General features: G+C 36.2%; 6 protein-coding genes across 8 annotated transcripts; 3 read left to right on the top strand and 3 right to left on the bottom strand.

Moving 5' to 3' along the window:
* Nucleotides 1-595: 595 nt before the first annotated feature.
* Nucleotides 596-5,428, bottom strand: LOC100878485 (dynein axonemal light chain 1). Its single transcript, XM_003703555.3, has 3 exons — nt 5,232-5,428; nt 5,012-5,160; nt 596-4,944 (listed from the first exon to the last, which is right to left on the bottom strand). The coding sequence occupies exons 1-3, from the start codon at nt 5,232-5,234 to the stop codon at nt 4,551-4,553; spliced, it is 546 nt and encodes a 181-aa protein (XP_003703603.3). The 5' UTR covers nt 5,235-5,428; the 3' UTR covers nt 596-4,550.
* Nucleotides 1,597-4,458, top strand: Zpr1 (zinc finger protein Zpr1). Of its 2 annotated transcripts, none has more exons than XM_076539980.1 (4): nt 1,597-1,625; nt 2,762-2,936; nt 3,016-3,691; nt 3,796-4,458. In XM_076539980.1, exons 1-4 carry the CDS (start codon nt 1,612-1,614, stop codon nt 4,329-4,331), a joined length of 1,401 nt encoding a protein of 466 aa, XP_076396095.1. In that variant the 5' UTR covers nt 1,597-1,611; the 3' UTR covers nt 4,332-4,458. The 2 variants fall into 2 exon arrangements, with proteins under 2 accessions (XP_076396095.1, XP_003703451.1); XM_003703403.3 differs by lacking the exon at nt 1,597-1,625 and adding an exon at nt 1,639-2,668.
* A 128-nt stretch (nt 5,429-5,556) lies between the features above and the next one.
* Nucleotides 5,557-7,078, bottom strand: Tfb4 (transcription factor B4). Of its 2 annotated transcripts, XM_003703402.3 has the most exons (6): nt 6,878-7,076; nt 6,288-6,784; nt 6,096-6,218; nt 5,883-6,018; nt 5,771-5,807; nt 5,557-5,695 (listed from the first exon to the last, which is right to left on the bottom strand). In XM_003703402.3, the coding sequence occupies exons 1-6, from the start codon at nt 6,885-6,887 to the stop codon at nt 5,620-5,622; spliced, it is 879 nt and encodes a 292-aa protein (XP_003703450.1). In that variant the 5' UTR covers nt 6,888-7,076; the 3' UTR covers nt 5,557-5,619. The 2 variants fall into 2 exon arrangements, with proteins under 2 accessions (XP_003703450.1, XP_012141099.1); XM_012285709.2 differs by lacking the exon at nt 5,771-5,807 and having other exon boundaries at nt 6,878-7,078.
* Nucleotides 7,079-7,295: 217 nt separating this feature from the next.
* Nucleotides 7,296-11,648, top strand: Mdh2 (malate dehydrogenase 2). Its single transcript, XM_003703401.3, has 5 exons — nt 7,296-7,515; nt 7,891-8,106; nt 10,356-10,628; nt 10,773-11,102; nt 11,175-11,648. The coding sequence occupies exons 1-5, from the start codon at nt 7,441-7,443 to the stop codon at nt 11,301-11,303; spliced, it is 1,023 nt and encodes a 340-aa protein (XP_003703449.1). The 5' UTR covers nt 7,296-7,440; the 3' UTR covers nt 11,304-11,648.
* Nucleotides 11,649-11,795: 147 nt separating this feature from the next.
* LOC100878594 (uncharacterized) lies at nt 11,796-15,427 on the top strand. The gene is made up of 5 exons (XM_012285713.2): nt 11,796-13,441; nt 13,550-13,702; nt 13,764-13,919; nt 13,987-14,487; nt 15,002-15,427. Exons 1-5 carry the CDS (start codon nt 12,056-12,058, stop codon nt 15,323-15,325), a joined length of 2,520 nt encoding a protein of 839 aa, XP_012141103.2. The 5' UTR covers nt 11,796-12,055; the 3' UTR covers nt 15,326-15,427.
* Nucleotides 15,428-17,459: 2,032 nt separating this feature from the next.
* 14-3-3epsilon (tyrosine 3-monooxygenase/tryptophan 5-monooxygenase activation protein epsilon) lies at nt 17,460-23,749 on the bottom strand. Its single transcript, XM_003703404.3, has 4 exons — nt 23,500-23,749; nt 20,373-20,679; nt 19,651-19,994; nt 17,460-19,119 (listed from the first exon to the last, which is right to left on the bottom strand). Exons 1-4 carry the CDS (start codon nt 23,561-23,563, stop codon nt 19,064-19,066), a joined length of 771 nt encoding a protein of 256 aa, XP_003703452.1. The 5' UTR covers nt 23,564-23,749; the 3' UTR covers nt 17,460-19,063.
* Nucleotides 23,750-24,031: the final 282 nt, after the last annotated feature.

Below are 24,031 nucleotides of genomic sequence, written 5' to 3'. Positions count from 1 at the left end.
TTGCTACTACGAGACGAAATAGTTAATTGTATTAAAAATAGAAGAGACAAAAATTTATAAATAAAGCATATGCGTAATAAAAAGACTTTTTTAATAAAATGCACTGTTTGTAATAATTACCATAACTCTACATATTTTGTAAGATAGATATAGATTTAATGATAAAAGAATGTTATATACAAAAATAATTTATGTGATTGCTTTAATACTATTCCTGCAAGAGAAAAATATTCAAAGGTCAGGTATAGGAAATATGTAATGTGTTTCGGGTGATTAAAATTTTTAACGTGAAAGAGATCGGCAAATGGAAAAGAAAGACAGATAGAATGTTGAATTGGTCGGCAAACAAGAAAGACTCGTGCGTGTTTTGTCTTTTGCATTCAAAAATCAAAATTCTTTATTTTTGGTTTTTCGTGAATGAAACTTTGATCATCGTATTCGTCTTGTTGTTCTAATTAAAATGAGACCAAACACGATATAATTTGAAGCATAATTACTGGTTTAGATTTGACGATAAAAGTTTCTGACGTAGAGGAGGATAGCGAGTGAAGAAGAAAGAGACACTGCGGTCGTGGCAGTCGGCAAAGATCAAAAGTCTGTTCAATTGTTTGCAATGCTTATGCATTGCTAACTTTTTTATTTTTGATCTATTTTGTATACAACTTGTTTCATCATATTCGTGACATTTTCCTGATTAAAATGAGACCAAACACGACGTAATTTCAGTTATATGTACTTGCAATATCTTATTGGAGTAAAGTCATCGATGTACGCGTAACATCTTACGTCGTAGTCCGTTATGTGTCGGAACGTAAGACACTTTTCCAAGTAAACAATTGGCTGAGAGGTGAGGAGTCCTGCCTCGTAATCTGTGCATCCTGTTTGTCGTAGGTTCGATCCCACTGAAGGTGGTTTCTTTTCATGTTACGTTTTTCATTTTTTTTCTTTTGTAATTGTGAAATTATAAATAAATATAGCATGTGGCGTCATCTTGCAGTGCGAGCAATGCATTTCGTTAGAAATGCATAAAAAAAATAATTGAAAAATGCACTTCCTTCTCCTTGTTCGTAAAATGAAAACGCGCGCGGTGTAAATTGATGTATGAGAAAGTTATCCCAGCATTATTAATTAATCTTGAAGTTAATATGTGTATTCTTTGTGTTTAACATTAAATAATTAATTTGTAATTGGAAGTGTGTTATTAGTTTTTGATTTTCTCCGATCCTGATTATTTAACAGTAATAATATTAAAATAAATTCAGTGTTTTTAAATAATTGTTATTTACAAGATATAAAACATCTGCAATTAATAGTATACATGTACAATAATATTTAATACATGTAATAGAGATCCTAATCACGTACAATATTAATTACGTATTATGAAAATAAAAATCGAAATAGTGAGGCAGGTTATGACTGTTCATGTGTTGTGTACAAATGCAATTCCCCTTCCAAAGAGACGTTTCTTCGCAGTAAAGAATGAGTGTGTCATCAGAATGAATTGTGTCGTTGACGACAGTTCTGTATCGGCTATGGCCACGAAAGAATAAAATAAAGAAGTAAAATATTTTAAACGTGCTCACTTCGCAATAATTGATAGAAAAGTGAATGAAGAGCAAGATGTAACCGAGTGTCATATATGATTTTCAAACTTTGTCGTAGATTGGTGCTCCATAAAGATTGCTCTTTATTTTTTACTATTATTTTTATGATATCACTTCGTTAACTTATTAGTGTGTTAATTTCATTATTTGTTCGTTATAATTTCCTATTCGTTCAAAAGGAAATAATTATATATCATAGAAAAGATCGGGAAAATTGTTAAAAAAACATAAAACATAACTAATTTATTATATATTATTTCTGGAATTAATATTTTGTGTTTGCACATAATACATTTGAAAATAGAATATCATGATACGATTGCTATCATCTATTAGTTTTGATGCAAACTGTTTTTTAATGGTGGGCCCTTTTAGCGGTACCCTCTGGGGTGCCATATGTATGTACGTATAGCCAGACCTGAACCCAGTCAGCACCAAGCAGCGCGATATCCCAGCGGCCATGTTGTTATTCAAACGACTCGGATGTATTGAATTCTCCCAACCAAAACTTTTCTGCGAAGAAGTAATATTTCGACAGGATTTCTTTTGCATAGTATTCCCAGAAGTTTAATCTAGGTCGGTACGGAGGCCGATTTTGCAATTTCGTCCAAAACAATTTTATGAACTGAAAACTAACATTTCTTATAGAAGAAAATTTTTCGCGTCCCACTTTTACAAAAACGGCCTCCGTACCGACCTAGATTAAACTTCTGAGAGTAGTATGCAAAAGAAATTTTGTCGAAATATTACTTCTTCGCAGAGGAGTTTTGGTTGGGAGAATGTGTGTTTTGTCGTAGCATCCTATTTACCGTCCTTGTCTCTCCTAACCAAAAACACAGTTAGTAGACAGAGAACATTCGACGAACTTCACACCGCTCGATCTAGTGAATTTCATTACGCTTAAAATCTAAATAATTTAGCAATACGAGGTTTGCTACCCTTTCGTATTTAGGGACCCTACTTGTAACTAGATGATTTATACACACATACGAATGCAACTGTTTTGATTATGTTCTCGAAAGAGTCGAGGAATAGTGATCAAACAAATTTGCATTTTATAGGTAAATTACAATAACGATAAATTTACGATGTAAAAAGTATGAAAGACTGTTAAATACAAATCAATGTTTCAACATACTTTTTATTTCAAATAGATTGTTAGCGTGTATCAGCTGTGCAATATATTTATGTAACCTAAAAAAAATGGCAGAGTGTCGAAGAGAAATTACCGATGAAAAACCAAAACCGATATTTCGTAACTTGGCAGCAGATGATCCAGAGCCAGAAACGACCGAGATAGAGAGTCTTTGTGTAAACTGTGGAAAGAATGTACGATATCATAAATTTAGAATTTAAAATATAAACGTTTATGATTTGTCATGACTAATATGCCATTTTGTAAATTCAGGGTACTACCAGATTGCTTTTAACGAAAATTCCTTATTACAAGGATATTGTGTTAATGTCCTTTGATTGCGGACATTGTGGCTATCAAAATAACGAAATACAGAATAGTGGGAAAATTGCGGACAAAGGAATCAGAATAATGTTACAAGTTACATCACTTAAAGACTTGAATCGTCAAGTAATTAAATCTGATTACACCAGCATAAAAATTCCATGCGTGGACTTTGAAATCCCTTCTAGATCGCAAAAAGGGGAAGTCACAACAGTTGAGGGAATAATAGAAAGGGTCATTACTGGATTGGAACAAGATCAACCGGAGAGAAGAAAACAACATCCAGATGCTGCAGCACAAATTGATCAATTTATTGAAAAATTAAAAAAACTTAAATCTGTGGATGAACCATTTGTTATGATATTTGAAGACATATCAGGAGAGTCTCATGTACAGAATTTAAATGCTCCATTAAAAGATGAAAATTGTGTTGTAACACATTTTAAAAGAACGATAGAGCAAGATCACATTTTAGGAATTTATTCCGAAAATTCGGAGGATACTTTGTTAAAACCTATAAAAGAAGGAGAATATACATTGGAGCAAATTGAGGGTGAAGTACTATCTTTTAGAACAAATTGTCCAGAATGCAATTGTCCATGTGAAACTAACATGAAGATGACCAGTATCCTTTATATACTTGTAAATTATGTAATGTTTTTTACTATTGATATTTAGTATCTAAATTTTCATCATTGAACAAATATTTATCCTTAATTGGTTGAATAGATATTCCACACTTTAAAGAAGTGGTAATTATGGCAACTGTTTGCGAATCGTGCGGACATAGAACTAACGAAGTCAAGAGCGGCGGAGGTATTGAACCTACCGCAGTAAAGATAGAAGTAACAGTCGCGGGAAAAGATGATTTTAGTCGAGATTTATTAAAATCTGAAACTTGCTATTTAGAAATACCTGAACTGGAATTGGAAATTGGTCCTGCAGCGTTGGGTGGACGATTTACCACTGTTGAGGGTATTTTAGTAGCGATTAAAGAACAGTTATTAACATCGACAGCTTTTACTGGCGACAGTAGTGACCCCGAAACTGTAAAAAGGATGGAAACTTTTATAAATCAACTAAACGAGGTATTAGAAGGAAAACGAAAAATAACATTGATATTGGATGACCCAGCAGGTAATAGTTACATACAGAGCCTTTCGGATGAAGGTCTGGACGATGGCTTAAAAATCACGAAGTACGAGAGAAGTTTTGAACAAAACGAAGAACTTGGATTGAACGATATGAAAGTAGAAAACTATTAACCAGTCATTGGAGAAATCGTTAATATAAGACAATGTCAATAACACTAAGATAATGCCTCAGATTTTAACGCAACAAAAAATGTAATATAAGTGTACACATTGTGTAAATACATATTTTTTATTGAAACTTTAATTTATATTATTCCCCTAATGAGACGACAGGAGATCAATATTTTTTATTAGTACCATTGAAACGAAGAATGTAATTTCTTAAAATAATTATACGATTGGTATAGCGTCGAGCTTTTTCAGTTTGGGCAGTCTTTTAGTAGCTTGACTGCGCCACGATTCTACGTCCATATTTTCACAAATAGGATTATTAATAAATAATAGGTCTTCGAGATTCGGTATTTCTTGCAAACGATTAAATTCTGTCCAATCCTTTACCAAATTGTTAGACATGTAAAGTACTTTAAGCGCTTTTAAAACATTAACACCTTTGATTTTTTCAATTTGGTTATAAGATATCCATAATTCTTCTAAATGTTCTCCTACTGCTTCTAATCCAGAAAATGTTTTAATGTTGTTACGACCCAAAGAGAGAATTTTTAAATTTTTCAAAGAATTAATACCGCTGATTTTTTCTATCATATTCGTCGAAAGTGATAGTTTCCTAAAAATGAATCAGCTTAGTTCTTATTTATGAAATTTTTTTTTCTATTTAGACATAAATTATTAACTCCACAGAAGCGAGTGCAGCCAAACTATTATCCATTTTCTCAATAGGGGGCCACTGGAAACATAAAATTATTTCCTTCTGTTCACTAGCATCTAAACCTGTTTTTTCCTCCCATCTTTGAATAGCTTCTTTACAAGTTGTTGCTTTAGCCTATTCATTGTATATCTTATAAAATATTAGTAAAAGTAAAAGTCATTATATTATTAAGTAATAGTAAATACCATGATTAATGTAACGACTTTAACGATAATTATTCCTAATAGAGAATATTAATCTTCACAAATTTTACGTTACTAAAATGCGAACAAAATACAATCGCGATAATTTCCAGTTAACTTCAAATAAAATTAAGGGAAGCAAAATAACTTTGTAAAAGTTGAAAGTTAGCTTCAACTTTAACTATATAATAATTATGTTTAAATTTAATGTAATTTTTATCGTTATTCGTCCGAAGTGCGTTAAACACACAATAAACTGTAGAAAAGAGAGATATAGTACAGAAATTATATTTATCAGTAAATATCAGTAAATAATCAAAATGTAATATAGTAAGAAAATAATTGTATTTAGATTAAAAGTACTTATTCCTAAAGGATACATTAAATGAAATTAGTGAACTATATCTATATTCTTTTTCTTCTTTTTCATTTTTATAGGTATAGGTCCAGGCATTTTGAATACTGTGCTGTAAAAGAGATAACAAATATAAGCTATTATTTATCATGACTATGAAAAATTAAACCACAAATGTAATACTCACTGACAAGTGGTACATATTGGACTAAATTTACAAAATACTGCAAAAAAATTATAATTAATTTACTTAGTATTATATTATTTTATTTCATATAACAATATTAATTTTCTCTTACTTGATAAACATACAGAGCATACATAGCCAATGTCAATAAGTTCTTGATGACAAAAGCATGCTGCACGGTAATCCACTTTGACAGGTGGTGGTAGCACTAGTTTTGATCTGATACTTGGATCTGGTAGAAATATCCACTAAACAGATAAATATATAAGTATAACTTAAGCAGACTGCATAAATGAGAGATACAAAGATATCATTTTTATTATACCAATAAATATTGTAGTAATCCACTTAATTGTGGAACTTTCAAATAATTTCCACCAGTTATATCACAGCCTTGTTGCAACAAAGTTAATTCTTGATCTAAGCTACATACATCCAATATTACTCCCTGCACATATTAAAGTGTAATTATTAAAATCATATTTAAACAGACAACCAGCAACAACTAATAACAAACCATTTTTTGGGCCGTGAAAAATATATTCATATAGTTCATATATTGTGTTGCAGAATCATTGCTAGCTGTGATGGTAAGAATTCTTGAATATAATTTTTGACCAGCAACCTTCTCTCTTTCTAGCCTTGCAATATAGCATAAGGCCATCGTCAATGCTCCAGATATTAAACTTTCTCCGTTCAATGGTTTATCCATTGAAATTTCGTTGATAACTTGCTGTAACTGTTGTCTTACAGTACGTTCAACCATAGTAAACTTCTCATATTGCCCATCAATTTGTCGAATTTCCACTGGTTTTTCACAAGGATATAAAAATTTTGCTCCATGACTATGGCACGCTATCATAGCTAACTGATTATTTGATGATTGCATTAAATGAGCATTAGCAAAAACAATAGTAGAGTCTAAGCATTGTGTTAATATTCTTGTTTCTTGTTTAACAATTCTTTGTACTGGATTTACATCCAACACAATTATCAATAAACTGGTTTCTATCTCTGAAATAATGTAATTTATATAAATTTTAAATGATTGTATTTCAAAGTTGCTCTACTAGAAAATTCTTTAGAGGTTAGATAATCCCAATTTACCGTTCGACATTTTCAATAATACAAATAGATACAAGTGTTATCTTTTATAAATAAAAGCGAAGTTCTCTGAAAACATCTTTTATGGTTTTTGCATTTTGTAATTAAATTAAAAAAAATATATGACCGAATCTCGCCTTATTCAACCCTTCCCACCCTACTTCGCCTTAGGACATCCAAACTACTGTAGGACTCTATTGCATGTAAATATGTACTCGTAACTTTTTTATAAGTTAACAATTCGATATTAATATTCGATAATTGTAGATAAATGCTAAAAATAAAGACAATTAATTACGTTTCTAATCTCTGAAGTCTAAATTGATGGTAACAGTAAATTGATCCATCATGATTTAAAAACTCCCGCGTTATAATTGTCTGGTCTGCGTAAGTTGTATTACGAAAGCGCGCATGATTTCATACCATATCGCTTTATGTTGGCAGACGATTGGAGTGATCACGTACAGAACAAGTGTAAAATATCATTCAGGTCACTGTAGTGTCTTTGAAAGGTTATTCGACATTATTTTGTTTCGAGTTTGAATTTCATTGAATTTGCTACAAATATGTTGCCACGATTTTTGAAACCTACGTTGAGCGTTGCTCAACAAGGAGCGAAACGATTGTCCACGAGTGCCAGAGTGAGTTCATTTGAATTCAAAGATACGTAAATTTTATCATTGCCTACTTCCATATCATATTTTATACATTTAAAGTAAGACTTGTTCATTCATGAACTTGCAATTAGTATAAAGCTTTTCGATGATTTTGACGTATCATTTACGCTGTACCACACAATATAGAATGAAGTATAGTTATGCAACTATGAATATACCCATTTCGAAATCTATGTATATACCGATCGTAATTCCATCGAATGTTATTTGACTGTTATTATTTAAGTTACGGTAGCATGAAGTATCATACATAGAATTCCTTTGATGGGGGTGTATCGAAATGAAGGTTAATAGAAAGAAATGTTGTTTCAATTTGATTTAAGATTTCTTGTCCTTTAGGTCGATGCCAAGGTCGCTGTTATGGGAGCTAGCGGTGGAATCGGCCAACCGTTATCAATGCTATTAAAACAATCTCCTCTTGTTACCGAATTATCGTTGTACGATATTGTGAACACACCAGGTGTCGCTGCTGATCTTTCGCACATTGACACGCCGGCAAAAGTGAAAGGATTTACAGGACCGGATCAACTGAGAGATTCCGTCAAAGGAGCACAGGTATCTTTCAATACACTACGTCTGTTTGATTGAGGCGCCCGCGCCTAACCTAACAATGTTGAGCGAGCGAGTAAATTTCACGCTAAAGCAAAATTAGTCAACCGTGTCATTCGGTTGAATTGGTTGAGTGGTGCAAGAGAAAAACGTGGGCAAAAAAGTTGAAAAGTCAAGTACATAAGCGCGAGCAAATTCAATTTTGCATTAAAGTCTACGGGGATATGGTATACACGAGGTCATTTTGAGTAATTAATTACACGTTTTAGGGATATATTTTGTGCACTTTTATGATTGAAGAATGGTCAGCAATGCATTATTTACATGGTTCGATCATAAAAGTTGATAAATAATGTTCGGGTAATGAGTAATTAATTATTTTGAGTTAGCATTGCGTTAACATGAGCCGCCTATGTCAATTCTACTGCGCATGCAAAGTGCAATATTTCGGCACTTTGACGACGTAGTATGGTTCCTGAGGCATTTAGAAACAAATTTCTATTAGGGTTTGATGCGTTTTGATGCCTAATAAAGCCAGAAAATCAATTTTTGTCGAATTCGGTCCAAAACGGTACAGGTGGCGCCATCTAGCGGCGAGCGGCGGAACTACGAAAACCTAAAATTTCGATTTTCTCAAAAACTAGGGACTTTTCCGAAATTCTGAGATATACAAATTGTTCCTTGTCGCCAACGGAATCGAACGAATCTAATTATAGCCTGCTAGGACCGTTATTAAAGAAAATAGAAAAATAGCCCATTTTGTGGACTAAAAAATTGGCGTCCATCTAGCGGTGAAAGTTGGAACTACAAAAATATAAAAATACGATTTTCTCGAAAATTAGCAAACTTTGAGTATTTCTGAGGTTCAGAAAGTGTTATGTGATCGCATTAGAAGCAAAATAAAGCAATAAAAGCTTCCTGAAAGCTTTAATAAAGAAAATAAAAAAAATGTCATTTTATGGAGAAAATTTGTGGCGCCATCTAGCGGCAAAACTGTGAACTAAACTGAAAAAACGTATGTCCGAACACGCGTTAAGGAAAAATATAAAAAGTAATATTTCGCAACTTTGACGACCTAGTATGCTTCTTTAGACATTTTAAAGCAATTTTTATTCAATAAGTTATTCATTTTTTTGCCTATAAAGCCCAGAAAATCAATTTTTATTTGACCCTTTTACTGCGTTTTCGGACATACGTTTTTTCAGTTTAGTTCGGAGTTTCGCCGCTAGATGGCGCCACAAATTTTCTCCATAAAATGACATTTTTTTTATTTTCTTTATTAAAGCTTTCAGGAAGCTTTTATTGCTTTATTTTGCTTCTAATGCGATCACATAACACTTTCTGAACCTCAGAAATACTCAAAGTTTGCTAATTTTCGAGAAAATCGTATTTTTATATTTTTGTAGTTCCAACTTTCACCGCTAGATGGACGCCAATTTTTTAGTCCACAAAATGGGCTATTTTTCTATTTTCTTTAATAACGGTCCTAGCAGGCTATAATTAGATTCGTTCGATTCCGTTGGCGACAAGGAACAATTTGTATATCTCAGAATTTCGGAAAAGTCCCTAGTTTTTGAGAAAATCGAGATTTTCTATTTTTGTAGTTCCAACTTTCACCGCTAGATGGACGGCAATTTTTTAGTCCATGAAATGGGCTATTTTTCTATTTTCCTTAATAATTGTCCTAGCAAGCTATAATTAGATTCGTTCGATTCCGTAGGCGACAAGGAACAATTTGTATATCTCAGAATTTCGGAAAAGTCCCTAGTTTTTGAGAAAATCGAAATTTTAGGTTTTCGTAGGTCCGCCGCTCGCCGCTAGATGGCGCCACCTGTACCGTTTTGGACCGAATTCGACAAAAATTGATTTTCTGGCTTTATTAGGCATCAAAACGCATCAAACCCTAATAGAAATTTGTTTCTAAATGCCTCAGGAACCATACTACGTCGTCAAAGTGCCGAAATATTCATATTTTTATTTTCCTCATATGCGTGTTCGGACCCTCATTCTTTAGGATCAGTTTTTTCGGTGATTATTCCTCCGTCGCAAGTCCGATTTAAAATTTGTTTTTCTATGTCATCTGGATGTACGTACGCATGTGCGTGCAAAATTTGACGGGAATTGGTTGAGTGGTGCAAAAGAAAAACGCGGACAAAGGAGTTGCAAAGTGAAGTATAAGAGCTTCGCTCGCTCGCTCAATAAATATTTAATTGAATATTGAAACAGAATCTGATTGTTTAATATGTTTTGTTTAGGTGGTTATTATACCAGCTGGTGTTCCACGTAAACCTGGTATGACAAGAGATGATCTCTTCAACACAAATGCTTCAATAGTAAGAGATCTTGCACAAGCTGTGGCAGAAGTATCCCCAAAAGCTTTAATTGCTATTATTTCAAACCCTGTCAATAGCACTGTACCTATTGCCAGTGAAGTATTAAAAAAAGCTGGTGTCTATGATCCTAACAGAGTATTTGGTGTTACCACGCTGGATATTGTTAGAGCACGTACATTTATTGCAGAAGCAAAAGTTAGTACAAAATATAAATGAACTAAACTATATGTATTACAACAGAATTTTAAAAACATATTTGTTTTAACGCATATTGTAAAAATTAAAAATTTCTGTTACATGGTATACTTTTATAATAAATATTTGGTACTCTTCTTCTAGGGCCTAGACCCACAGAAAGTAACAATACCAGTGATTGGAGGTCACAGTGGTATTACCATTATTCCATTGATCTCTCAATGCAAACCATCAGTATCTTTTCCAGAAGATCAGTTGAAAGCTCTGACTACCAGAATTCAGGAAGCTGGTACAGAGGTTGTTAAAGCAAAAGCAGGTACAGGATCTGCAACTCTCTCGATGGCCTATGCGGGTGCTCGCTTCGGTTTGTCACTGATTAGAGCGCTGAACGGAGAACAGGGTATCGTAGAGTGTACTTTTGTGAAATCAAGCGTCACGGATGCCTCCTACTTCTCGACACCTGTTCTCTTAGGCGTAAGTAAAATCTTCAAATCATGTAACCTGCGATCATGTACGAAATGTTATTAAATTCCTATTTGACTTTAGAAAGGGGGACTCGAAAAGAATCTTGGCCTTGGTACTCTCAATGATTTCGAGAAAAAATTGTTGGATGCAGCTCTTCCGGAGTTGAAGAAGAACATTAAAAAGGGTGAAGACTTCGTAAACAAAAAATGAACGTAACGAATCAGAGATCGAAGTAGGGCGTGCTCAAATAAAATCAAGAGAGGCTCGATGATCCGTACTGAATACAATAATATTCGCGTTGTACGCGAACAAGAAATGCATTAAAAAAAAAGGTGGATCCTTATACATACCAATTAGATACTTATATTTATCGTATGTACTTGTTAGATGATTTAAGATGAGTTTAAAACTCGTTTGTAAGTAACATCGTGTAGCTAAGAAGTATATCAATTTACAAAATTGAGGAAATTTTATTACCTTAAAAGAAATGCTCGTATTTGAACGTAATATTTAGCGCAGTTAAAAAAAAATAAACGTTCTTTCAGTAAAAAAAAATTTTCTTTTTTTATTACACACTTTTCTTTGTTATTGTTCCTATTATATCCAGATTTATTTAAAATCATTGTAAATGTATCATAGTATAAACCCAAACCAGTAAGTATTATTTACTTCGCAGATGACACCATTGGTTGCCAAATATTTCGCTAGTGCACTGCCCCCTTTCATCAGGATCAAAACAAATAAGCGTTCGAAGATAATGTCAGTAGTTAGTACAATGTCAACCATGTGTTTAATAAGTACAACGGTTCCAGTCTAGTCGTTTAACATCCTATTGATTTAAGATCGTGTAATGTTCATTTTATCAATTTATTCTATCAATTTATTCGCTTAGTAACCGTGCAGGTGACATGATTTTACCTTCAATATGCTGATTCTCTTATCGTCTTTGATCCACGAATTCGATGTCTATGGGAAAAGTTACAATGGCCAAGCGCAAGGCATCTAAACGACTTAGATGCACACAACCCTTGCATCAATCGCAAGAGACGCTGCTGCAGAAATCTGAATCTTCCGAAAGGATCGACAGCGTAGAAAACAAAGATACTCCTTCGGAGAAGAAAAGAGGTTCGTTTGAGCATTTGTTACAGCAACGTTCCCCAGAATCTGTGCTATTCGAATCACCGCAACTAGAATTGTCCTGTTACGATGACCTCAGTCCAGAAATCGTAACCAGACTACGACGATCAAAACTAGACTCGAATGACTCGGGCAAGAACAGCAACGGACGAGATGAATCGCAACAGAGGATCGAATCGCATGAAACTAAATCGAATAATTCGTCGGAAGAGAAAATCGAAAGATCTCCGGGAAAATGTTTCTCAATGGATAAGACCATGTCGATAAATGATAGAATCAAGCTGGAAATGAACGAATGCCAATCAACGCGAGAAATCAAATCCTCCAAAGAAATTTATACATATGACACTGATCTATGTTCTTCAAAATTGATCTACGAACTGCCTTGTGGCTACGTCTCGGAACCCGCTCAATTTGGTACCTTTAATTCCGCGTTGGAGTCTCAGGCTCAAGAGTACGATTGTTTCGTTGACGAATTTCGTTCTGCGGTCTCCTCCTGTGAGGCTCAAGATCAATTGGAAAATGAAAACAAGAGAGAATGTTTTGAAAGTCTGAATAGACAAAACAGTGAAAGTAATAATAAATTTATTATAGTTAACGAGAAGGTTCGAGAAGATTCGCGTAATAGTGGTTTAGATAATTGGAGCGAGTGCAAAAGGATCTTTTCGAATCTACGACAATTGAACAGTATTAAGGTACGAACTAGTGCTCAAGAATATATCGCGAACTTTTTGCCAAAATGCAAAAAGAACGATCCGCCACGGTCGATGCAAATGTCCTCTCTGTCTTATCATACCCCTTCGTCGATAACGTCGAACGAAATCTCGAACGAGTTAACCAACAGACATGATTTGGAAGGAATTGATAAAACCAAGGATAAAAATTACGATCAACAAAGTTACGGGGAAATAAAGAGTAATATGACAAAAATTAGAGCACGTTCGACCACACCCTGCAGTGGTTCACCGCCTCCTGCTAAAAGATGTCGTACCACATTAAAGTTTGATGACGAAGAGGAAGTTGAGCAGTCCCGAAAACCTGTTGCCACCGTCGCAGTTACGGATCTATTACCAGTTGAAAAGAAAGATGAGCAAAGTTCTTTGTATCCCATTACGAAGACCCCTTGGCGCGGTTGCACACCAGATTCACCGACTGTCTCACTTGATTTACCGACCATTTCCGATTCTGGATGTAGTATATGTCTTCAAGAAGTAATTTTCTTTAGATTTAGTCTTGGCTTTTATTACTATTACTACAATATCATCATCTTATTATGTTGCTACAACTACGTTAAGATATTAATTATCATTTATTTGCAGTGCGAACGGGGAGTCAAGTATCCTAAAAAATGTACATGCACGACTTACAAACGAAACCCTAAACCATCGTCTCAATTCGTTAAGAAACCTATGGCAAAAATTATATTATTTTGCGTCTGGTTAATAAAAAAAGTAACAAGTGCATTCAAAAGAGTAAGTAGATACTTTTATCGAATATAACACACGCTCGTTATTCATTCGATAATTATTTCAGAGTTGCAAAAATTTAAGAGAAATCGTGTCGTTTTCTTCGACAAAGCGTCAAATGGATGAACTCAGTCAGGTGGTAATAATGTTGCGTTCAGAGAACGAACGGATGATTAACATGTTCCTGGAGAAAGTCACTTATTTGTCTGAGCAAATTTCTCAGGTACATGGTTTTGTCAGCTTGTTTCATATTAATATTTAGATCAAACTTAGTATTGTTTTTATTACAGATAAGCGCAAATAGCGTAACAGCTATTAGTACTTTGACTACTGAGGTCAATGGCATACAGGATGCCAATAATAAGCTCGCCGAAAGTAACGAGACACTAATACAAGAATTAAAAAAACTGCAGAACTCGTTGGAAAATATTCGAGCAATAAAGTCTCCTAAATTTTCACCTCCACATCCTCCTCCGGATCTACCCCCACAGCCAGTGATCTTAAAATCGACCTTGTTGACGGGTGGACCACCTCCGCTAGCCCCAGCACCGCCACCACCACCGCCACCGCCACCGCCACCGCCTCCACCTCCGCCACCACCGCCTCTACCACCTGTTCTTCCTACGCTTTCCCAGTCCCCAGCACAATCAATTACACCAACCACCCCCAGTAACAGTAGAAATGTTAGGACACCTTCCAGAAAGTGCTCGACACCGCTATTTAATAGGCCAGCTATTACTGTCGAGGATTTGTTGAAGGTGACTTTAAAGAAAGCACCTCAAAACATTAAGGTAATGCTGAGGATTCATTCTGGCTTAAGTCTTGCACCTTTCTTCTTCAATGTTTCTGTAAATGTAAAGGGTGAATATCGTGGAAAGTAGAAGAAGAAATTTTCTTTTAGCTGTATTAATCGTAGAACATTTTTGTTGTCGTATTTACCGTAATTTTTTGAACTTAAGCATAAAGACTCAAGGAGGAACAACTTCAACGCTTGGATAGTCGCTAAAGCGACACAATTTTCAGTATCGTTAAATTGTTTCTCAGCCTTCGTTGCCATTCAACCGGATACTTAGGGGGTTATTTAAAAACCTCAAGGTGATCGTGACTGGAAAATAATGCGCGTTAAAGAGAGTTCATTATGCTGCTCTCGTAAACCCCTGGAAATCTTTTAGACCAGGATAATATTGAGATTTTTTTATTACGCAAGACCGACCAATACCTGATTTTGTTTTTTGTTCGACTTTTTATATTTTAAAATTATTCATTCGATGTGTAACAATCTAATATCTGAATGTTGAATTTCAGGAGAATAGAAGAAATACCATACCAGGGCCAAGAGGACCCGTGGTTTCATTGGACATGTTACGTAGCGTGAAATTAAAGTCTGCCAGGCGCAGATCGAACGACCAAATCGTGAGATCTCCTAGAAGTGCTCGTATAATAAAAACTAGGACATCGAGCCTCAGTCTATCGCCGATAGGTACAGATAACTCGTTGGGACGAATCCTGAAACAGGTGGATCTTTACAGACGAGGACCTAGACGTCTATTGTCAAACACGTCGAGTTTTAACGGTATAATAAAAGATAATCATTTACAAAACGCGAACGCGAAAGATAACAGCTCGTAAGCTACAATTGTATAAACATAATTCGTTATTGATGAATGATTTTAGAAAGAATTTTAACCGAAGCGTGTAATTTTAATGGATTAAATTATCATTTTTCTCGAATTGATTGATTATTACGTGCAGGATTGAGTCACCTGATGCCTCGACGAATAAACCAATTGAATTTGATATCTTCTTCGATTAAAATTGAAATTGAGACATGTAGATGGAGGTACATATTAATCGAATATTAGGCGATTTATTCCGGCACGTGACACTAATTGCAAAGATAACTTGACCTATTTCATTTCGATTCCTGATAATGATTACCGATATTCTTTATAACGCAATCTAAAGAAAACGAATAGAGAGTTGTAATTACTTTATTTATAGCTTTCACGTGTATGTTTGTGTTGGTGTATGTGTGTATATGTGTATGTGTGAAAGAGTCTATGTTTGCATTATGTGTGGTTTTACAGAAAAAGGTTGTTTCCGGTGTAATCGCATTGATTGTAATTAGTACAGAGCATAAGAATGCATATGAATTTTTCAAAATGAAAAAACAGATTTAGTCTCCTCCAAATGACGATAAATTTCGATAACCGTTGTCTAATTAATCGCTTTCGTAAATTGGGACTAGCGACAATATGGAATGATCTGAAGATAGTTACAGAGATACAACTAATGTTTATAATACAGAGATAAGAGCAAGTAGTACATCCAGAGATGGAAATAATAGATGTTGATTCTTTCTTCTTCCTCCAAATTCTCTTTCTCTATTTCATTTTATAAAAATGGACTAAGCACGCACAACGATACCGAATAAAAGAATAAAAAGCGGTCTCAACCGATACACCGATCATCTATTTTCTTTTTAATAACACTACGAGAAACTCATCAATGATCATTAGTGACTATCTATGATTTTATTTGTTCGGGAACACACTACGCTTCTGCTTTTTTGCCATTTAATAAGTCACACGCTATATCATCGACGAATAATGAATTGTTAACGCGTTGGGCTACTTCAATCTTGTATTTTTTGTTGTCATCGTGTAAGCAAGTAATTGGATTTGAGGTATCTCACAGTTTTATCGTCGTTTGGAATTCACTACACCGTTCATTACCATTGACAATTTTATTGTACCTAAATTTTTCTCTTTTTTTATGACTTGTCACTCTCTTACGCATGATATACGTGTTGGTACAATGCAAAACTCTTCTTAACCGATAGTTACGACTTTCTCTGACTCGTACTCCACTGTTCTTCCTCCATCGTTCTTGTTCATGATTCCATTTACACCTTCGTGCCCTCCATACTGTCTTCAACCGCTAATACGTTCGACGGTACGCTCTTAATAAACCGTTCTTCTTCTTGTTTTTCTTCATTATCGCATGAACAATTCTTGTTGTTGAATTTTCCCCCATACGTGGTTTACGCTCTTAAGATTACTCGCATATACTTACTTACGGTGCCGTTGATATTATTTTGCGTTATTTTCTTTATAACGTTATTTACGTAACATGATTATCAATTTGTATCGTTATTAATACCTAAATACAAGGGGAGGAGCACACGATGTACACCAAAATTTCTAGGCAGAGCTCAACTTCGCTTGGCGTGTTCTTCTTTTTGCGTATTTCTTTTCAGGTAGTTCACCTCGCTTTTTTGCTGCACGCTTATATAACGATTCTTCTCGTTCATCGTTATGGTCATCGGTCGCGAGGGAATTCATGATTTTAGACGGTATATTCGTTACACGTACACAATGATGGTCAAAAACTTATGGTATGATTAAACCCCTCAATGACACTTCTCTCCGTGCAATTGGGCGTACGATTTTACAAAGAGTTGCAGCGAACATAAATTTTTGACCGATACTAGACGCCTGAACACAATGAAAACGTACGCATCGTATTGTTAAGCTTGTTTCGTTAAATACGTGCAAAATAGATTGTGTTTAGACTAACGAACGTATACTCTGTCTATAGACAAAGTTCATTGGAATGTCTTTTTTAAGCGGAAATCGGCGGTACGGTTAATCGATAATAAGGTGAATGGACGCACGGCTAAAGATATCAGCTAAGATACAGTGGAATCGAGGACAGTGATAGCGAAAGTGAGCACGAGTAAAAAACGGAAAACAAAAATAAATGAACGTCGGGATACAATCGTTTATTCTGTAATTCGTAATACCACAGCGATCGTTATAGTTTATACACAAGGGGCATTATGAACCATTAAATACGGACTAGCTGGATAGCTACTTGTTTCCTATTTTAACGGTGAAACGTAACTTGTCGTTTTTAATGAAAAATGGAAAACGCTCGTCTATTTCAAAAATTTCTTTCCATCGAAAAGCTTACAGATTGAGTGAAAGAACATCTGTCACATTGAAAACCGATACTTCTTTTCTCACTCTGTTAGATTTCCTTTTTCTTTTTATTTACCCGAAAAGCCAGACTTCGATGTTATTGCATTTTTTTAAGTACGACGCTACCGTGGTAAGCGCATTCTCTTAATCGTTTAATCATTTTCGGTTAAAGTTCGTTCGTTGAACCGATTAAAAATATAATAAAAAATTTGACGCAAGATCGACAAAATGCCTTTTTGTCTTAGAAAATTTGTATCTACTTACAAAGGAATCGCTTGCGTTATAAGTATACACAAGAAGATTGAATTCGTGATACGATAGCTTGCCAATGAATGATCGAAATACTTTTGGCGAACCTCAGCTCGTAACTCGACTGGAAAAAGAGTTATTTTCTGCGGAAAAACTCATGCTCAGAATGATAGCGTATGAAATTACTTGTGTGTAACTAGACTTCATCAGAAGTACATTCATAATATCTTAGTAGGAAAAGAATAAAAAGGGGCAGAGATGAAAAGCGCGTGGCTTGTCCCCGACTCTGTTCACCGTGACCAACCCACGTTCTTTCACTCCGAAGAGACGCGTTTATCCCTTAGATAAACAGATGATTTACACTCGATTTACACGCATACATTAATAATCGTTATTTATCGTGGTATGCGAGAGCAATCATGCGCGCAGTAAAAAAGCGGGGAAGAGGACGAGGAGGAGAGATTGCGAAGGAGGGGCGGGTAAAAACAAACGAACACAATGCACTTCGATCGACGTCGAGCTATTTAGCATGTTTCGTTATTTTGAGACGCACGAGGACATATTATATTCGTTCTCACTCACTAAAATCAACAGAAATGAGGTTTTATCCCGACGGACTGGCGCATACTTTTTCCTTTTTCTTTCTTTCGTTACAATTATTAATTATTATTATTAATATGGATGATATACGCTGTCAGTCGGCGTCCACTCAACATTTTCGACATCGTCCACTGAATTTTGACCGGGCATGCACAGTGTTAAAAGACAGCATTTTCTCTTCTTGATACGCGAAGAAGGCAAAGATTAGTGCCTCTTTAAATGCTCTTTGCAGTCTCTTTCTATTATTATACCGCAGGGTGCGTGTCCTTTTGTTTATTATATATTTCTGCGCGCGCGCCGTATATAACTTAATGTGTGTTACCGAATGATAATTTTTTTAATATAATTTTTTGTTTGTTTGGAGTAACCGTACGTACGTGCGTGCTTAGGGTCACGCAATCACTAAAGATCTCCCCTTCCCACCCCGAACTGCCACCTGCTTGAATTGTTTTCTTTAGCTTACAAGTTATTAAGAGTTTTTGCTTTCTTGTGTCTCAGTTTTATATGCGCAGGATAACACTCACTACAGTTAGAGTTACGATACGTCCTGATCTTCTACGTCTTGCAACTGTTCCTTCTGTTCGCCCTCCCCTGTATCAGAAAAAAAGTCATCTAATTAATTAATATATTCCAATCATTTTCACTGCAATATCAATTAATTGGTTATAGATAATTTAAAGGATCAGGGACGAGGAAGGATAGATGGAATTGCTCACCAGGTGATTTTACGGATATAAGGGCGGATTAAAAATGCGTGTGTCTAGCTTCAAACGTTAGTAGGAACGGTCGCAGCCTCGCTCTCGTGATCAGTCTCAAATTCTAGAGGACGAAACAATGATTTCCCATCCGTTGCCGTGCAATTTCAACGAGAATATTCGTAGATTAATAATAACAAAATTGAACCGTCAACTATCTTTTAACGAAAAGATGATTTGTCAAAGGAATAACATTATTCTATCTACGCAAAATCTGATACAACGCAAAGATTTTATCACGCTACTGCAATACATATTATTGATCGCGCGACGCCGTTTCCACGGCCTAGTGGCGAACGTTTTAAAGGCAACTCGAGCACACATTTTCGCGAAGCTCTCGGCATCCGAGGTGTATGTATGTACTAACCGTCTCCTTGCATATCTGACGTCCAGAGAGTAAGATTGTCCCTAAGAAGCTGCATGATGAGGGTGGAATCTTTATAGCTTTCCTCGGATAAGGTGTCTAGTTCTGCGATCGCGTCGTCAAAGGCCGCTTTCGCTAGACGACACGCTCTGTCGGGGCTATTGAGAATCTCATAATAGAACACAGAGAAATTGAGCGCCAATCCCAAGCGAATAGGATGAGTCGGTGGTAAATCTGTCATAGCGGTATCACTCGCTGCTTTATAAGCTACAAGAGAGTTCTCCGCTGCTTCCTTCCTGTCGTTTCCGATTGCGAATTCGGCCAAGTAGCGATGGTAATCACCTTTCCTACAATGTATCAATATTAAGATTTTAGAAAACAGTCTATTTTTTTTTTTTTTTATTTTTAAACAACAACATTATTAACATTTATGACAACGTTAAATGCAACATGATTTCTTGAGAATTCATGAGAGTCGAACAAATTGCGTCCGTTTGTATCGAGTCAAATAGGTTGGCTGAAGTTTTAGAAAACGATACCTCGAAAATCAGTGACCGAAACGGAACGTTACTTCGTTGTGAGCAACGATACAATTTGATTCTCAGCTGTTTAGACAGAAAGTAACCCGTTACTTTAACAAAACCTCTTTCAAAGACGTTCTATCATTGCAATAAGAGTAACTTATAGTTGTTGTTTAGACAAATCGATCCGTAAAAACTTCTTACATTTTGTAATAGAAGACTTTAGACTCGCCAGTGGACGCGCAAGGTATCAGATGCTTATCCAAAACTCCAAGGATATCGGCGCAGATGTCTTTCAATTCTTTTTCGACTTGGGACCGGTACTGACGAATCATCTCCAGCTTCCCTTCGGCAGCCTTGTTCTCCTCCTTTTGCTCGATGCTCGAGATTATTCTCCAGGAGGCTCTCCTCGCACCGATCACGTTTTTATAAGCGACGGATAATAGATTCCTCTCCTCGACGGTCAGCTCCACGTCCAGCGAAGCGACCTTCTTCATCGCTTCGACCATTTCTGCAAATAACGTCGGCAAGCATCGCCGTCGACGAAAATGCCATTAAATTAAAAAATGTTTCAAAAAGAAAAAAAAGTATACGGGAAAATATTGTAAAATTACTTACAAGTTACAGTTCGTCATTTTTTAGACCAGTTGTTTACAAAACCATTAATCTAGTATAATTTAATCTTTTACAGTGTGAGACAATAGAGATGAAAAGTGAGAATATTATTATATTTTTAAAGAGATATGAAAACATACCATAGGATATTACAGGCAATTATGGTAAAGTAACGAATCGGAAATGATCTATTGATTATTAGTACCGTAGGCTATCCCGTGTGCGGATATATTATTAGTTTCATCTGAGAAGTTAAGAGAGCATCTGTATAAGACGAAGCGCACGGGCATATATTAACCTGCTGCCCCTTGAACTTTTCGAGGAAGTTGGTTACTATCGTGTATTTATTATCTATAGGTGTGTGTAACATTCAAGGAGAATGATGTATCGATCTATACACACACGCGGTACGTATATACATACGTACGTTATCTCTTTCATTATTGGTTGTACAATTTTCGAAAAAGTATGAAACTTTTTATGGAAACATTCTTTTCGCAATGCAATTAACATTATTGAAAAATTCAATCATTTTAATAACACTTCATCGATCTGTCATATTCTATTTCATTTATAAGACGACACGAAAATCTGTGGACCCACGGTTATAGGATCGATATAACCGAGCAACAAAGTTATTACGGCGGCGTAGAATAAAAGAGAGACAGATTAAAGATGATGGCGGGTATCTCGACCCTTCAAAACCAATACTTCCTGTATTTAAATAATTTTCAAATAGTTTGGCCCAAAATCTGTATCAAGTCGCGAAATGATTGAGTTATTAAAAACAACAGTATTCTGTTTAACCCATAATTAGTACATTACTTACTACTTACAAATTTTTGTAAGAAGCCATGAACCCCCATACTTTCTACCTAACAAAATGATCATCATTTTGGCGAATTAAATAATACAGATAAAAACATTTGAAAATCTGTTAATTAATTCATCAGCTCTGAACTATTTGATTATCGGGGATTGATATTTATCGTAGGGATAAAATCAACGAAGATTTAATGATGACATTTACAAGAAGATTAGTCTTCAAGTTCATGGTAGTTCCCGGCGAGAAATTATCACAAACGTGGTATATGGAGTGACACGGAGGTTATACACAGAAACGTAGGATAGCGAGTACAGATCAATACTTTCCTTCTGCTATAACCCCTCTTCTCCCTACTCCGCCTTTCATCACACCCCTGCCGTTCTCACCCTCTACTCGTAATCTCGCTCGCTCCATCTTCCTTCCTCTTTTACAACCCTCAAATTTGCCCACCGCCCTTCCTTCCTCTCATCCTGGGACGGTCATATCAGCTCCTCTCTCTTCTACTCCGTCATTCTTTACGCTTAGCACCCTGTTTTACTCGGACTGCCCAATATACATGCTTATCCGCATACTTTAATTCATGTAGAATATAGAAAAAAACAGTATTCGATTCTTTCCTTTGATACGTATATTTCTCGAAAGCAGAAAATGTAGTTTTTTAAACGACTTTCGCATGATACTACGCGAACTACTTCAGATATTTCTAGATGAGATAAGTTCTATCTTATGACCAACGCGCACGTATCGCTCGTTGAAATAAGCTCGTTTTCTCCGCGGCCGAGTTTTCGAAAACCGCGTGTAACCTATGAGCATACATATCCAACTAGAGTACAAAGTTATTCCTAGAGTTTAACTGTGAGTTACGAGCTACCAGTTACAGGAAATTTACAAGATTCACCTCGCTTCCGCAAATGTCAAACGCGTGAGTTTCATTTGCGGATCTGATAACGTCCCACGAGATTAGGCGCGATGCGTAAAAATATTCGCAGACAAAGATACGGAACGAGAGGTTCGGTAAAACGAAGAGATTTGACGGTTTCCCCCTTCTGTTGCCGTCGGGAACAGTCCCCACTACACGCGACTCGCTTTCGCCAACAGCAAAGTAAAAATTTCTACGATTGAATTTACAACGACGCGTACTACGTAATAAGGAGCAAGTTCGAGGAAACGCGACCGGAAATAAAATGTTGATTAATGTAGAACAATCAGCCGAAAACTCTATCGTTATATCGATAGATCGGATCGATCGACAAAATGATTTCTTTCTGTTTTTCAAGGCCGAATACCACGAGCAGAGCACGCGTTACTACGTGTCTAAGGAGTAAACCGGTAGCGATTGGTAAGTATCGTGCCGTGTCTATGCGTCACACGCGTCGGTGAAGGACCGACTTGTCTGGTTATCTGCTGTGGGGCCCCTAAAGTACCGAACAGCACGCCTAGCAACGCTGCCTTGGCGTTACCCAGCTTTCCATTCAACGACGTAACTCGAGAACGATGAAACACTTTTATGATCCTACGAATAAATCTTCGAAAAAGCTATTCACTGAACTATCGTGTATTATGGCAGGATTCGCGAAGCGATGACAAAGGTTACGAATCGATCCACCCTTTAGTAAAAAGATACCGGTCATGAACCGGCGACTCTGCTACCCACTGTGTAGATTAGTCATATTTGACGTTTCACGGACTTTTGACAGATCCATCAAGATTCGATGATGATTTAAGGTTCTCGATTCTCAGAGAAACTTGCTGTGTATCCAGCGAAATCGTACATTAGGATCGCCACGAGGGCGGTGCTACTTCCTTTCTCTTCGTAGCGATGCTTTGCGTCGATTTCGTGGGTTTCATTTTGGCGCAGGCCGGGTCCTTTCCCGGAAAATATGTACTCACCGTCATAGCGTTCCGCTTGCTCGGCCAATTTCGCTTTGTAAACGTTGTCCTCCCGTTCCGACATCTTGGATGCTCGTGGATTTCACGGGTAGATGAAAGGTTTCAGGGAAATCGCACGAAATACTCGTTTCACCGAAATACGTACACCTCGTCGTACAGCTACTCGCAAGCTCACTGACCAAGATGGCGGCGCCCGCCAACAATCGAAAGCAGTTCCCACTTCGCGCAGCCTCTGCAGACACTCCACTCGCCATGCGCTCCCGGCGTGTATTACTACGCGTGACGTCATCCGTTACCCGACGCTACGCGCATGTCGGTTAAATTCATCGAATATCCGGTCAAATTGTAGCGACAAAGGTATTGGCATATTTTCAGCGTTATTTTCTCGCTAATTACCATAAATGAGCAAGCTACGCGATATATTTTGTCCGAATTCTCTAGGATTGAAAATACCAATTGAATTTGTCGATGCGCGATAACTAGACATAAGAAATCTAGAACGATTGAAGATTGATCAAATTATTCGAGTTAA

Source organism: Megachile rotundata, chromosome 15 (assembly GCF_050947335.1).
Source record: "Megachile rotundata isolate GNS110a chromosome 15, iyMegRotu1, whole genome shotgun sequence".
NCBI lineage: Eukaryota > Metazoa > Arthropoda > Insecta > Hymenoptera > Megachilidae > Megachile > Megachile rotundata.
The sequence above is the reverse complement of the archived record's forward strand: the minus strand, read 5'-3'. Positions and strand labels throughout refer to the sequence as shown.

Excerpts from the sequence above, each read along its gene's own strand:
- Tfb4 (XM_003703402.3), bottom strand. Across the intron at positions 6,219-6,287 it reads TTTTCACGGCCCAAAAAATG|GGAGTAATATTGGATGTATG; the intron begins GTTTGTTATTAG and ends TAATATGTGCAG. Across the intron at positions 5,696-5,770 it reads CCAATATGTACCACTTGTCA|CACAGTATTCAAAATGCCTG; the intron begins GTGAGTATTACA and ends TCTCTTTTACAG.
- Mdh2 (XM_003703401.3), top strand. The coding sequence starts at position 7,441 with ATGTTGCCACGATTTTTGAAACCTACGTTGAGCGTTGCTCAACAAGGA. Across the intron at positions 7,516-7,890 it reads GATTGTCCACGAGTGCCAGA|GTCGATGCCAAGGTCGCTGT; the intron begins GTGAGTTCATTT and ends CTTGTCCTTTAG. Across the intron at positions 11,103-11,174 it reads CGACACCTGTTCTCTTAGGC|AAAGGGGGACTCGAAAAGAA; the intron begins GTAAGTAAAATC and ends ATTTGACTTTAG.
- LOC100878485 (XM_003703555.3), bottom strand. Across the intron at positions 4,945-5,011 it reads GCTGCACTCGCTTCTGTGGA|GAAACTATCACTTTCGACGA; the intron begins GTTAATAATTTA and ends ATTCATTTTTAG.
- Zpr1 (XM_076539980.1), top strand. Across the intron at positions 2,937-3,015 it reads GTGTAAACTGTGGAAAGAAT|GGTACTACCAGATTGCTTTT; the intron begins GTACGATATCAT and ends TTGTAAATTCAG. Across the intron at positions 3,692-3,795 it reads AACTAACATGAAGATGACCA|ATATTCCACACTTTAAAGAA; the intron begins GTATCCTTTATA and ends TTGGTTGAATAG.
- 14-3-3epsilon (XM_003703404.3), bottom strand. The coding sequence starts at position 23,563 with ATGTCGGAACGGGAGGACAACGTTTACAAAGCGAAATTGGCCGAGCAA. Across the intron at positions 20,680-23,499 it reads GCAAGCGGAACGCTATGACG|AAATGGTCGAAGCGATGAAG; the intron begins GTGAGTACATAT and ends CGTTATTTGCAG. Across the intron at positions 19,120-19,650 it reads GTCAGATATGCAAGGAGACG|GGGAGGGCGAACAGAAGGAA; the intron begins GTTAGTACATAC and ends TTTCTGATACAG.
- LOC100878594 (XM_012285713.2), top strand. The coding sequence starts at position 12,056 with ATGTCTATGGGAAAAGTTACAATGGCCAAGCGCAAGGCATCTAAACGA. Across the intron at positions 13,703-13,763 it reads TAACAAGTGCATTCAAAAGA|AGTTGCAAAAATTTAAGAGA; the intron begins GTAAGTAGATAC and ends TAATTATTTCAG. Across the intron at positions 13,920-13,986 it reads TGTCTGAGCAAATTTCTCAG|ATAAGCGCAAATAGCGTAAC; the intron begins GTACATGGTTTT and ends TTTTTATTACAG.